The 13179-nt window shown below is 40.4% G+C and overlaps 1 protein-coding gene across 1 annotated transcript; it reads left to right on the top strand.

Annotated features, from left to right (window-relative positions):
* The first annotated feature begins 1394 nt into the window (after nucleotides 1-1394).
* Nucleotides 1395-5440, top strand: fbp1b (fructose-1,6-bisphosphatase 1b). Its single transcript, XM_049604323.1, has 8 exons — nucleotides 1395-1629; nucleotides 2913-3075; nucleotides 3201-3293; nucleotides 4107-4247; nucleotides 4372-4509; nucleotides 4669-4788; nucleotides 4931-5120; nucleotides 5225-5440. The coding sequence occupies exons 1-7, from the start codon at nucleotides 1460-1462 to the stop codon at nucleotides 5117-5119; spliced, it is 1014 nt and encodes a 337-aa protein (XP_049460280.1). The 5' UTR covers nucleotides 1395-1459; the 3' UTR covers nucleotide 5120; nucleotides 5225-5440.
* The last annotated feature ends 7739 nt before the right edge of the window (nucleotides 5441-13179 follow it).

The following is a 13179-nucleotide window of genomic DNA, read 5'->3' as shown; positions in this document are numbered from 1 at the left end:
GTAGCTTGTTAACTGCATGGCGACATCATGTGGACACAGTGGAGAAATACATTTTGCACTCCACACTAGACCAGCAATAACAGGGAAATGGAGCACATGTAAATGTAGGTTATGTTTTTTACAGACAAAAATATATATGTATTTATTTGAACTATTTTGGTTGTGGATGCGTTTGTATGTAAGGGACCCATTGAACTGAAATCAGTCAATTTTGTAGCACTCACATGCTTGTCTACAAAACTGACAAAAGTTCTATATTGTTATCATTGAGCTGGAAAAGCTGTGAACAGTGTGTGATCAGCCATTACACATTACCTCATAATGGTGGCCGTTATCATGCCTGGTATCTTGTTCAAAGTTCAGCTTTAGCTTTCCAGTGTGCAACTGCTCTCTGACACATTTCACGTAAGCTTATGTTGTAACGCCATGTGAAGTCTTTTTACCTTTCATGTTGTGTCACAGACAGAGACAGCCAAACTAATCACATGTACACAGAAACACACTGACGCAGAGACAACAATGCTCCCTCTGAACTTGGCTGTCTCACATTGCAAAATACTGTTTTATCAGCACATGTAATGTTAAAGGTGCTATTTAAAATAAGATAAAGTAGAGAAGGACAATGAATGCCATGGTTTGAACTTTGCCTCTGGATCATGCAGGGAAGGAATGTTTAAGCAGTTATGGTTGTGCATCCAGAGCAGTGCTGAGTCAGTCATATCCAGTACAAGCTGTGTACCATTTTTTTCTAAAAGTGTTATTGTGAGGAAAGCTTTATTAGAGTTAGTGACTGTATATTTTATCCTTAAGTATGTTAAATTAGCTAAATAAATCTCATAAATGGCTTGGCACTTGTAAAGCTAAACAAATGAAAGTTCAAAAACAATAGGAATTCAGTACTGTTTGAAAAGCATAGAGCATTTGTTGATGTGCTCTAAGGAAATAGGGATTGGGCTAAGTGATTAATGAAGTGCTGTATAAACACTGTTTCTGTTAAAAGCTTTTGGAATAATTATGCACTTCTGCACCATGAATGTACAATGAAACAAGATCCAATTGTGTTTGGACTAAGTGCAGTTTCAAGTGTACCATTACTCAGTTTTGTGATTTTGTTCATTCAAAAAGTAGCTAACTCTTATATAGCAGAACTTTGAACAGAATTGTGCAGACTGAAAAAAAAAATACTCCGAGCAGTGAGCAGTGATCAAATCTGTTTGAGGTCACTGTTGCTTTAAAACAAACCGCTATTTTTGAACTTTGCTCTTTTGAACCCACAGCTACTGAAGTGATCAAACCAACCACTAACTGTGGAAAAAGGACACTTCTGATTGGTTGGAAAAGTTGCACACCCCCATTCCTTTCCCTATCTTAGTTCTAGAGTCCACCTTTTTTAACTTTGGGTCTACGCTCACCTATTTTACTTGAGGCATTAGGTCCCAGTCCCACACCTGACAGCAAAATGTCTGACACAGCAGCCTTCGATACCAACGTGCTGACCCTCACCAGGTTTGTTCTGGAGGAAGGCAGGAAGGCCCATGGAACAGGTGAGCTGACAAACTTGATCAACTCCATCTGCACCGCTGTCAAAGCCATCTCAACTGCTGTCAGGAAGGCTGGGATCGCTAACCTGTGAGTACCACTTCTTTTCATTCCCAGGTGGGAAAAAAGGGAAACATGCATGCATGTGAAAAAATGAGGCTGTCAAATTCTCATCGGACTGATTAATGAGAAAGGGAGCTACAGTTTGCACCCTATTAAACATTTTATAAATCAATCAAGGTTACTATTATTTGATGACTTTCATTTGTTTTTTATTTTACCAATACTTTTAGGTTATCATGTTTCTATTCCAGTGCATTAGTTTTTCTCTAAGGGTCTCATATTATGCTCATTTTCAGGTTCATACTTGTATTTGGAGTTTCTACGAGACCATGTTCACATGCTTTTATGTTCAAAAGCGGTTAATTTTTCTCATACTGTCTGCCTGAATATACCTGTATTTAGGCTCTGTCTGAAGCGTTCAATTTTAGTGCCCGTCCCTTGAAGCTTCCCTCCCTTTTTTATAAAGCACTGTCTGCTATTGGTGGCTTAGTGGTAGAGCAAGCGCCCCATGTACAAGGCTGTTGCCGCAGCGGCCCGGGTTCGAATCCAGCCTGTGGTCCTTTGCTGCATGTCATCCCCCCTCTCTCTCTCCCCCTTCACACTTATCTGTCCTGTCCATTAAAGGCAAAATGGCCCAAAAAATATCTTTAAAAAAAAAAAAAAAAGCACTGTCTGCTCTGATTGGTCAGCGTTTCCAGGTCATCCACATCTGAACTCTGAGCGTCTCTGCACCGTCCTTGCAGCTGATAAATGACTGTGGCAGCACTGTAGCAACAGTTTCTGCCTTTTTATATAGTATAGTTGTGACATCACAACTTTGCGGAAGTGGTAACGGCTCATTTAAAGGCACAGTTTGAGTATGTACTGTCTATTTCACTGTCGATTAAGCATTTTGATACTTTCACAATATTATAGCATCTACACCTGCTATATCATAAAAGACATGGAAATCTGACTTTACAATATGGAACCTTTTAAATGTGTTTGACATAAGAGTTGTATATCAGCCTTTAGTGTTTGTTTTAGTTACACGCAGTATGACGTAAGAATCAGTAAACCGTTTGAACACCCCAGCCAAAGGTGAACCCTGCACATGTTGTGTACAAACCCCCAGGCCAGAGGTCAAGAAGATAAGGGACTTTTACCTTTGTCACTAGTTTTAACAAAAATAATAATGCTGGCAGTTAACAAGAGAGCCTGAATCATTACATTCCCTTAACTGTGCTTTTAAAGTTGCATCATTATGGATAGCTTTTTTTTTTTTTTAGACTTTGATCATTTTGGCCTGCTCCTCTTTCCTTTCTTGAAAGATATGGTATTGCTGGAAGCACCAACGTGACAGGGGACCAGGTGAAGAAACTGGACGTCCTGTCCAACGACCTGGTCATCAACATGATCAAGTCCTCATTCACCTCCTGTGTGCTGGTGTCAGAGGAGGACGAGAGGGCACTCATTGTGGAACCAGAGAAGCAGGTACTTGACATCTGTACACCATATACATGCATATCTGCACAAATATGTCTGCTTTTTCCTTATGTTAAAGATTTCCACATGTTTTTCTGGTATTATGACACTGATAACATGTTCTTAACTGACAGGGAAAATACATTGTGTGCTTTGATCCACTGGATGGTTCCTCAAACATTGACTGTCTTGTCTCGATTGGAACAATTTTTGGCATCTACAAAAAGGTTAGTAATGATGAATCTGCATGCTGATTCAAAACACTTAATTCATATTGATTTGGCAACTGTAAAATAAAAGTAGGGTCTCGTAGTGTAAAGTAACTAAGTACATTTGCGCAGATCCTGTACTTAAAGGTCTAGTGTGTAGGATTTAGGGGCCTCTTTTGGCAGAAATGATAAATAATATGCATAACTATTTTTTCATTAGTTTATAGTCTCCTGAAAATAAGAATCTTTGTGGTTAATTACCTTAGATTGAGGTGTTTATGTCTACATACAGAGCAGGTCCCCTCCCACGGAATCTGCCATGTTGTTTTTACAGTCGCCCAGAATGGACAAATCAGACACTAACTCTAGACAGAGCCGTCTGCATATTCGCTTAGGCCACCATAGTTCCTCTATACCCTGGGCACACGGGAAGTGTTTAATTTCTTCAACCACACTGCTAGATGTCACAAAATCTAAACACTAGACTTAAGTACTATTTTGAAGTACAGTACATATTTCCATTTTATGCTGCTTTAAACGTCTACTCCAATACATCTGAAGGAAATAATGTACTTTTTAATCCAGTACTTTTTTCAGACAGCTATGGTTACTAATTACCTTGCATATTAATATTTTACACACAAGTCATATAAATGTAATCATAATATAAAATCTGATGTATTACTATAGATTAAACTACCAAACTGTATCCTCTTGCCCTGTATGCTTGTCAAAGACAGCAACATTCCAACTGGCAGTGTCAACAACCGTATTGGTTTCCAAAATGCCTCTCCCTGTTGTTGTGACATTTTTTCATGTGTTGTTTCACAGACCACAGATGGTGAGCCATCTGAGAAGGATGCTCTGCAGCCTGGAAGAAACCTCGTGGCAGCGGGTTATGCTCTGTATGGCAGCGCCACCATGATGGTCCTCTCCACTGGTCAGGGAGTCAACTGCTTTATGCTTGACCCTGTAAGACCAAGATTTTACTGTCATAGATGATATTGAAACTTCTTTCTGCTCATTATTTCAGTTTATATGTGTATTCATTATCATATTCTGTAATGTTTGTCACTATCTTGCATTTCTCTTTTAGGCAATTGGTGAGTTCATCCTGGTGGACAGAGATGTGAAGATCAAGAAAAAGGGAAAAATCTACAGTTTGAATGAGGGTTATGCACAGCATTTTTATCCAGATGTGACAGAGTACCTACAAAAGAAGAAATACCCAGAGGTAATGGCAATGAGGGAACTGTGTATGGTCACTGTTGCTTTTAAACACCATTACATGTACACTGCAAAGGCCTAATGTGGAATTGGCTACAAAATATTTTGAATTCTGAACATCCACATGACTTGTTGTCTAAAATTCTACATTAAAATGTTTCTCTAGGATGGTTCTGCTCCATATGGCAGTCGATATGTTGGCTCAATGGTAGCTGATGTTCATCGTACTTTGGTGTATGGAGGGATCTTTTTATATCCTGCTAATGTCAAGAGTCCTAAGGGCAAGGTGAGCATTGGGGTATTTTACAAACGGACAAAAACGTGGAATCATTCTGGAATCATTTCAGATGTCAAGTTGCAGTAAAATCCACGCAGAAGTTCTTTTGTCTTGTATCATCACACTCCTGTTTCTGCTTCCTGTTGTTCAGCTGAGGCTGCTGTATGAATGCAACCCCATGGCCTTCATCATGGAGCAGGCTGGAGGCATGGCCACCACAGGATCCATGAATGTTTTGGACATCCAGCCCACCAGCATCCACGAGCGAGTGCCTGTGGTCCTGGGATCCCCTGATGATGTGAAGGAGTATCTTTCCATCTGCAAGAAGCATAAGAAATGAGGTATTCCACTCTTATGTATCAGCCTTACACAGGAGCATATATAATGAGCATCAATTAGCAAACAGTCTGGGATCATAAATAATTTTCTGGGGGTTTTTTTTCAGTCTCTTTAAAGGACTGACAGCACAACCAAGAGGCTCAATCAGGACATTCATTGTGAGGTGCTTTCAACTCATTCCCTCAACTGCACTGATGAAAGAACCAGGAACCTCGCTGGGCCCTACGTCTGCCTTGCACTATGCTAATTCCACCTTGCTGCTGTGGGCGATATTTGTAGAGACTTACCCTGTATTTTTTAAATAAAGGCAAATGAAAAAACACTTACGATGTTTGAGTTGCAAATATCTTGTATGCATGTATAGGTTGATGTCTGACTCTCTATGCACGGACATACTGTATTTTTCTTAGTGTTAAAACTCTGTGGATGAATCATTGGATGCACTAGAAGTTTGTTTGTCGTTTTATTCCCATCCAAATTGCCCATTTTTACTGCCACATACAATTTCAGCCTCTTTCAAAGGCTGAACAATACTGTGTAATTTCATTGACCATCTGCTCAAATTGCTTTCAGAAGCAACAAACCGAACACAACACTTTGGGCTGAGGTACAACAGGATGTCCACACACATTTACACATGGGCCCACAGTCTGATTTGCAGCTGGTGGGCAAATCTTGTTACCTTTAGACAGACCCAGGCTGCTCCTGTTTCCAGTCTTAATTCTGAGGTAAGGTAAGTGCCTGCTGGGTTCAACTTTAGAGTATCCATCTTCTTAGCTTGGCAAGAAATCGAATAAACATTCACCAAAATGTAAAAACTGTTCTTTTAAAGCTGGGGTAAACAGTTTTCTTTGACATCATTGGGCAATCATCCCATAATAAATGGAACATTTTGTGATTCAAGTAGTCTGAGGGAAAAAGAAATTGACCTCTGTACCTCCTCTTGACTCTGTTTTCAGGCTTTAGAAAATCAAGGTTGTGAAGGGAGACTATCAGAGAGAGGACATTCCTGTTTTTTTGAAGTCCCTTCAGTGAAAGCCTGATTTAATGGTGGAGTATCCTGCAAAGAAAGTTGCTATTCCAGCATTGGCAACAACCACCGACACTGCAAACCGACCCCAAAAGAGGAAGACTGACGTATCAAAAAGTGTCTGACAATAAACAAAATAAAACACCTGTCCATATCAGCAAAGTGTTTCAGAGATGGAGAGAAAATGTTGCCAATAGTTCAGCCTTCTGCTAACTGAAGCTAAGGATTCACAACTGCGGCTTCAAGTTCATATTTATGTAGCTAACATTAGCGAGAGCCCCAAATCATAGTGAGTCCTCTGACTCATTGCCTGCCACTACACACCTCCTTGCCTCGCCGGAAGGAGAGCGGGCAGCTCTGGAGACAGAGCCCCAGTCAGCAGCAGCAGCACAGCCCGACTCCTTGCCAATCCGGCAAAGTTTTTGTTGCTGCTGTTAGACAACAGATTAGACTCAGTGCTGCGACTCGCTACCAGCCCGCTGTGAGTTTTTGCTGGCCAAATTCAAGGCACTATCACCACTGACCAAAGCTTGGTCTCTGGAGCTGCTGCCATCTTTCCCCCCAGCAAAGCAGTCCACAGCAGTCAGGAGTGAGGCGGAGGGACCATGAAGTGGCTAGATAAGTAATTCTTGTTTTATTTGTGATCTGATAACAGAAAGTGAGGCAAGGAGGAGCTGAGCGAGTTGACTGTTGCAACTTTACAATGAAATAAGATTACATAATAGTGTATGGGAAACACTGTGTTAGGGTATGAAGAGCATGCATTTTCCCATGTTCGTCTGGTTGGAGGGGCTCTGGACAGGGAGGGGAGAGCTGCAGGAGGGTGCATTTTCAACTTAGTCCTTTTTTTTTTAAAGCCTTTTCCAGACAGTAGAACATCTTTAAAAAGCAAACAAAGAAACAAACAAAAAAACTTATGTCCATACCCATTAACAACTTTAATTTCTTCCAAAACCTGTTTCCTTGTTAGCCTCAGATGATTTCTGGCATCAGCAGCACACCCTGACAGGCCTTAGTAGAGCCAGAAATGTTTCAGCTTTGCCACTTCACTAATGAGCCATAAAGACTCGCTGAGACAGAAAAAAAGATCCAACAGTATGTTGACACAAAGCCTAATTCAATCAATCAAGTTTATTTCGCAAAACAGTCATTATGGTCTGTAGAACAACAGTGCCTTCGAGTCGGCATACACAGTCTGTATCCTTCCCAATGTTGTACTGTAGCTTCCAGCAGAGGAAAAAAGAAAGATTGAAAGACTGATATGAAATTTAATGAGCTTTTAATAGCGTTACAACACAATAATAACACAGTTGTGCGGATCTCTGGCTGCTGATGTCACTTGGAAACTTGGCATTGAAGTGAAAAGCTCCTCTGAGAACATAATGGAATTTTTATTGCTTTTTTAAAAACGTAAGTCTTGGCAATCTAAAGCCTCTTGAATATTGCATGTGAGTCATATGAAAGTAAAATTATGTGAATTGATAGCAGATGTTTGATCAGAGACGGGAAGCTCAGTGCTTTCAAAAGATCTTCTTTGTATATATAGAGAATACAGCATAATTTATGTAGCTCCAGCGTGCTGGATGGAATCCATATTGTCTGGTATTCACTAAAAACTGAACCACTTCCTCTTTTTTATGGGTGTTTGTCGGTGTCAGCATTCAAGGGCCTCAGTGCCCATGAGACACACAAACACTTACACACTTTAGGCGCACTTGTTTATTTCAATTTTGTTCAGACTGTGTATGATTATAGGTTACTGAGTCAATATTTAGATTTTGCAGGAAAAGCAAAACCCAGCCTGTTTATTTTTCCCTTGCTACTGTGTGTGGGGTGTGTGTCTGTACTGTATATATGCGTGTTCTCATAAGGACAAGATGAGACGACACATGTTGGTTTGAATATAGTCATACTATTGAAATGTATATTCAAATTAAGTAAAGCTTTCAAAGGTTATTGTTGCTTTTGAGGACAGGCACTTCCTTTTCCCCCCAGAATGAGTAACGTCTTAAATCTGGTGACATCAGTAACTATTAATTTTTCTTTGTCAAAAGAGAAAATCATATAATAAGTCTGAAACAGGAGTAGGTGACCAGGGTTCTTATTTTTTTAAGTCTTCCACTTGTCTTGATCTCAGGCTCAGCATTTTAAAACTGGTCTAGTTGTTCCTGGCTGCTGATTTGGGATCAGTTGAAGTATCCTTGATTCAACAAAATAGCACACCCGCTGCCTTTTCCTCTCTGGCATTGTGCCAGTTGTGCAGCTCAGCACTTCCCGGCACAGTTCGCTAACAGTAACATCACTTCCAGCAAGTTACTAGTTAACTACCTCAGCTAACATGGCAAAATGTTTGCAAATTCCACCATAATTTAATTTGATTTCTTGCTCTGGAATCACTTTTGACTTAGTCTCCACTGCCTTTGGACTTTGGACTCAATGAAAAATCCAGTGTGTAGGATTTACAGGGATATATTTTGGCAGAAATTAAATATAATAATTATAACTGTGTTTTCATTAGTGTATAACCATACTGATGCACCGAGGCACACTTTAGTAGTGGTATGAGATGCACTGGGCAGTAGTGTGACAAAGCCCGCATAGGGCGGGCTGGGAGGGAGGTAGATGGGTCAAAAAAACTCTGGACTTTGACTCAGGAGACTGTTGATAGTTTCCTGTGTGAAACCAAGAGTCAGTTGATTTATCTGAATAAAAACAGATTTTTAGTATGTGTAGCATACAATGCTATGTACATTACATTAGCAACAAATGTACTTATTTTAAGCCAAATGATGTTGTTTTTCTAAACCTAACCACATTCTTTTGTTGCCCAAACCTAAAGAAGTAAACCAAAAGAGATGATTTTTTTCTTTAAACCTCCATTCTAAGTATGTTTTGAGAGGAAACAGTATGCATTTACAGGCAGAAACTGTACATTTCCTGTGAAAACTGACTTTTTATTTGAAGAGGCACAATGCATGTAACGAGTGTCCAAAACTGACACAGGAGGGTTACCCTCAAGAGTCATAGCTTGACATAGGGCCACTTACCAAGTGTCTGTATCTGACGAGTTGGAAGTGACAATATGCTGGAAACTAAGATGTGCTTTGTTGTTATTACCGTAGAATGAGACATTTAGGTCTAAATACAGAGTCGGTCCTCTTCCATGGAGCCCACCATGTTACTTCTACTGTAGTCCAAAATGGACAAACCAAACAAGGACCATTTGCACTTTTTGTTTTTGCATTGGCCACCATAGATTTTTTACACACTTGGCGCACAGGAGAAGGTTCAGTTGATTGCATTCTATTGCCACTAAATCCTACACACTAGAACTTAAGTTGGTCTTGACTACAGCCCTGTAGGTGGCATACCAGAATATTTTAGCCATCTGCCAACTGATCTGTTGTTAAATGATATAATAATACAATATGTCATATATTTGCAACACTGTTTTGTCCTTTTTTCTGTCTGACCTAGACAGGTCAGTACCTGTTGTTGTCTGTTGTAGTCCTTCCTTGTCTGTCTGATATCCAGCCCGTGTCCAGACAGGCTCTGTTTACTTTACACTCTGATGAAGAGTGTTATAGTGCTGCGTATGTAGTGTGTCTTTGCAGCTGACAGCTTACTCAACAACCTCCCCCCTCTCTGCAGCTCATCTCAGTTTTGCTGGTGCTGGATGAAAAGGACCACAAAGACAAAAGATCCTCCAGTTTGTCATTATGCAGAAAGAAAAGAAATAAAGGACAAATAGGCCTATTATGAAATAAAAGAAGTCGATAACAAGCATGTTCTTTTTAGCCATACTAGCAGCAATGCTCTGTCAGTCAGTCAATTTACCACTTTGGTCTAGACTGAATTATCTGCTATTTCATGGATTGCTGAGAAATTTTGTTCAGACATTCATTTTCTCCAAAGGATCAGTCCTACCGACTTTGATGATTCTCTGATGTTTTTTTTTCTCTATTGCCACCTTGAGGTTGGGGTTTGTGCTTATAGTGAAAAGTGTAAACAACTCAGCACAAAAGTAGACTAATTGTGGCACACCATCAAAGTCTCTTGACTTGCAGGATGAATTGTAATAACATTGGTGATCCTTTAACTGTTCCTCCAACGCCATGGTCAGGTAAAAAATTAAAATTGTCCAGCACTTTGGTAACTAAACTAAACATTTGCAAATACTAATGACTGCCATCCAACTCCCTTAAGGAAGATGGTGACTGTGGTTGCTAAACATCAGCATGTGTGCACCGTCATTGTGAGCATTGTACAGCCTCATTTAGACAAAGCACGGCTGTAGACTCTTACTGGTTTTGGGGGCACTTTTTATTCTTTTACAAGAAGAGTCAGGGGTTGACAGATAATGAGAGGAGACAGAGATGCAGTTATGAAATGGCAATGAAGGTCCCCAACTGCGACAGTAGCTCATAAGCAGAAGATAAGAACAATATCTGTATATCTATTCGGCCACAGACTTCCACTATAAACAACATTCTGTCTGCCAGGTTGTGTACCATAAAAAGGTTTCATAACTTCAGTCATTCACCATCCCACCCCTTGTTTAACCCATCAGCATGGCTTTTCTCAGCACAGTGACAGTAGGCAGACTCACAGAGCCTATGTTTAAATTAAACATAAACTCTGTATCCCAGACCACCCTGACCGGAGCTAACTGCTAATCCAAATACTGCCTCAACTGTCGTCCAGACAGGACCCATATTTGTACCTGATACTTCATGCATCCCCAATCATACCCACCCCCTGCCCCACAAAATACTCATTTTTTAGAGGTAACAGTCCAAGTTTCCTTGGTAGATTCATATCACAAGATTGCATTTCGCTTTTTCACATCCAAAATCTCAAAATCAAACTGACATCTCAGTGAGTCTCTGGTTACCCAGTCATGAAAAGCTCTTGTCTGTTGTTGTTGAGACTGGAACCAAAACTGATGTACCAGTAAGTGGGCCTGTACTGGAGCCAACCTGGATGGGGGAAACCATTACTGCAGTTGAGAAGGCAAAGAAGTGAAACTGTTTTGACAAAGTTATGTTACCAGGCAACATTAACGCTTGCAGTGCACTGAGATAGTCCAGTAACTTCTCTTAAGTTTACCTTGATATCAGGTTTTATTAAACGTCCACCTAATCATGCATGTGAGACCTGCGTATTTCCACAGCGATTGCTTTAAAGGAAGTGTCTGGCTCAGCAAAATAGCTGGTAATTTATCTGAATGAAATAATAATGTATGGCATGTGTGTCCTCTGAATGGTCCTGAATACTGAAAGAACTTTGATCTCCTTTTCTGTTTCGTTTATGGTGTGTCAAATACAGTAGTAACCATGATATTTTGTGGTATTTGTCTATGGAAGTGGGGGAAAAATCCACTCAGATTAGCTTGATTTATTCTATGGTATCATGGATTGGGACAGTTGGACCAGACCACCGCTGGTGCTGCGCCTAACAAAGGGTGGTGTGTTTGGATTTAAAGCATGTGGTTACTGTCACTGAAGACAGCCTCAACTGAGCTCTGACCACCAGACTCTTCATAAACCTAGAGTCAGTGTCTCTCCTGCTATAGGAAGTGTGTGTATTACAGTTTAGGGACAATAGCTGTAATATAAATGGCAGGAATTGAACCACCAAACTACAGGCCTCTATATCCACATGAATGAAAACATATTAAAGGATATTCTTGGATCTGTTTGCATTTGTATATCTTTAGATCTTTTTAGGGATGTGTCACTCTTCCCATGTAATACAGTTGTTGTGTATCTCAGGCTTCTTTAACACTGAGCTGGAATGATCTGCGCCTTTGTCAACTGCATCAGCAATTATTCACCGAAATGTCATAAATCAGCCCACACGCTTCCTGTGTCTAGCCTGATGTTCTAAGAATACTTCTGAGGCTGGCAGAAAGATAATCTAGCACCAATGGTCCATGCTATTCAAACAGCGTCTTCAATTCTGCACGAACATTGTGATTACTCAGGCAAATGTCAGGGAAGCCCTGGGTCACGTCTCATTTTCTGTCTCCTGAAACAGCAGCTACGCCTTGAAGATTGAGCTCAAAATGTGCCCCACACTGGCAAGATGCCAGACGGACTGATTTACAGGATGTGCCATGGAAATGAAAGACTGGCAATCTTGTATTCTGTTTCTTCAGTGCTGTTGTAGGACTGTAGTGTGTGTGTGTATGTTTGCACAGAGTAATAATGCTACAGTAATCCCTTCTAGCTCTTATTAAAGTATTTCATGTCTTTTAAGAAAACATAACCTCTTTCTATGTTGTTTTACTCAAGGGCTTAAAGGAATAGTACAACATTTTGGGAAATCAAGTGACAGATGAGAAGACTGATATGCGTGTCTGTTAAAATAAGGCTACAGCTAGTTAGCTTAGCATAAAGACTGGAAACAAAGGAAAGCAGCTACCCTGGTTGTAAGGGGGTGATCACACAGAAATGAGACGCCAGAGACGCGGATGCTTCAAAGACGCCTGAAACGCTGGAAGCGCTTATTCAGTGTGCGCTAGCTACTGGCATCTGATGCTCAAAAAGTTGAGAATATTTTAACTTTTCAGCGTCTACGCACGTCTAAGAAGAAGCGTTTAAAAAGAAGCCTCTACAAAAACACGCGTCTAAAAAGACGCCGGAAAAACGCCTGCCTAAAAAGATGCTTGAATGCTGGTCAGACGCGCCGTATCATAGGAAAACAATGGTTTTACTAGCGTCGTGTTTCTGGCGTTTCATCTCAGTGTGATCGCCCCCTAAAGGTAACAAAAACCTACCTTTAAGTGCAACTAAAGCTTACTAATTGGCATTTCATATCATTTGTTTAACCCATACAAAAACTGAGGTGTAAAAATAGCAATTTGTAGTTTGAGGACAGTTAATTATCAAACTCTTTCTTGGCCACAACCAGTAACTTTCTGGTGTTTCTGCTGGTTTCCTGACAACTGCTGAGGGCCAAGAAAAAGATTGACCAGGCCAGTTGCCAGAAGAAAATGTTGGCATATAGGTTTCTGCTAATCACAAATA

This window comes from Epinephelus fuscoguttatus, linkage group LG18, assembly GCF_011397635.1.
Source record: "Epinephelus fuscoguttatus linkage group LG18, E.fuscoguttatus.final_Chr_v1".
Lineage (NCBI taxonomy): Eukaryota > Metazoa > Chordata > Actinopteri > Perciformes > Serranidae > Epinephelus > Epinephelus fuscoguttatus.
This window is presented reverse-complemented; position numbering and strand designations above follow the sequence as displayed.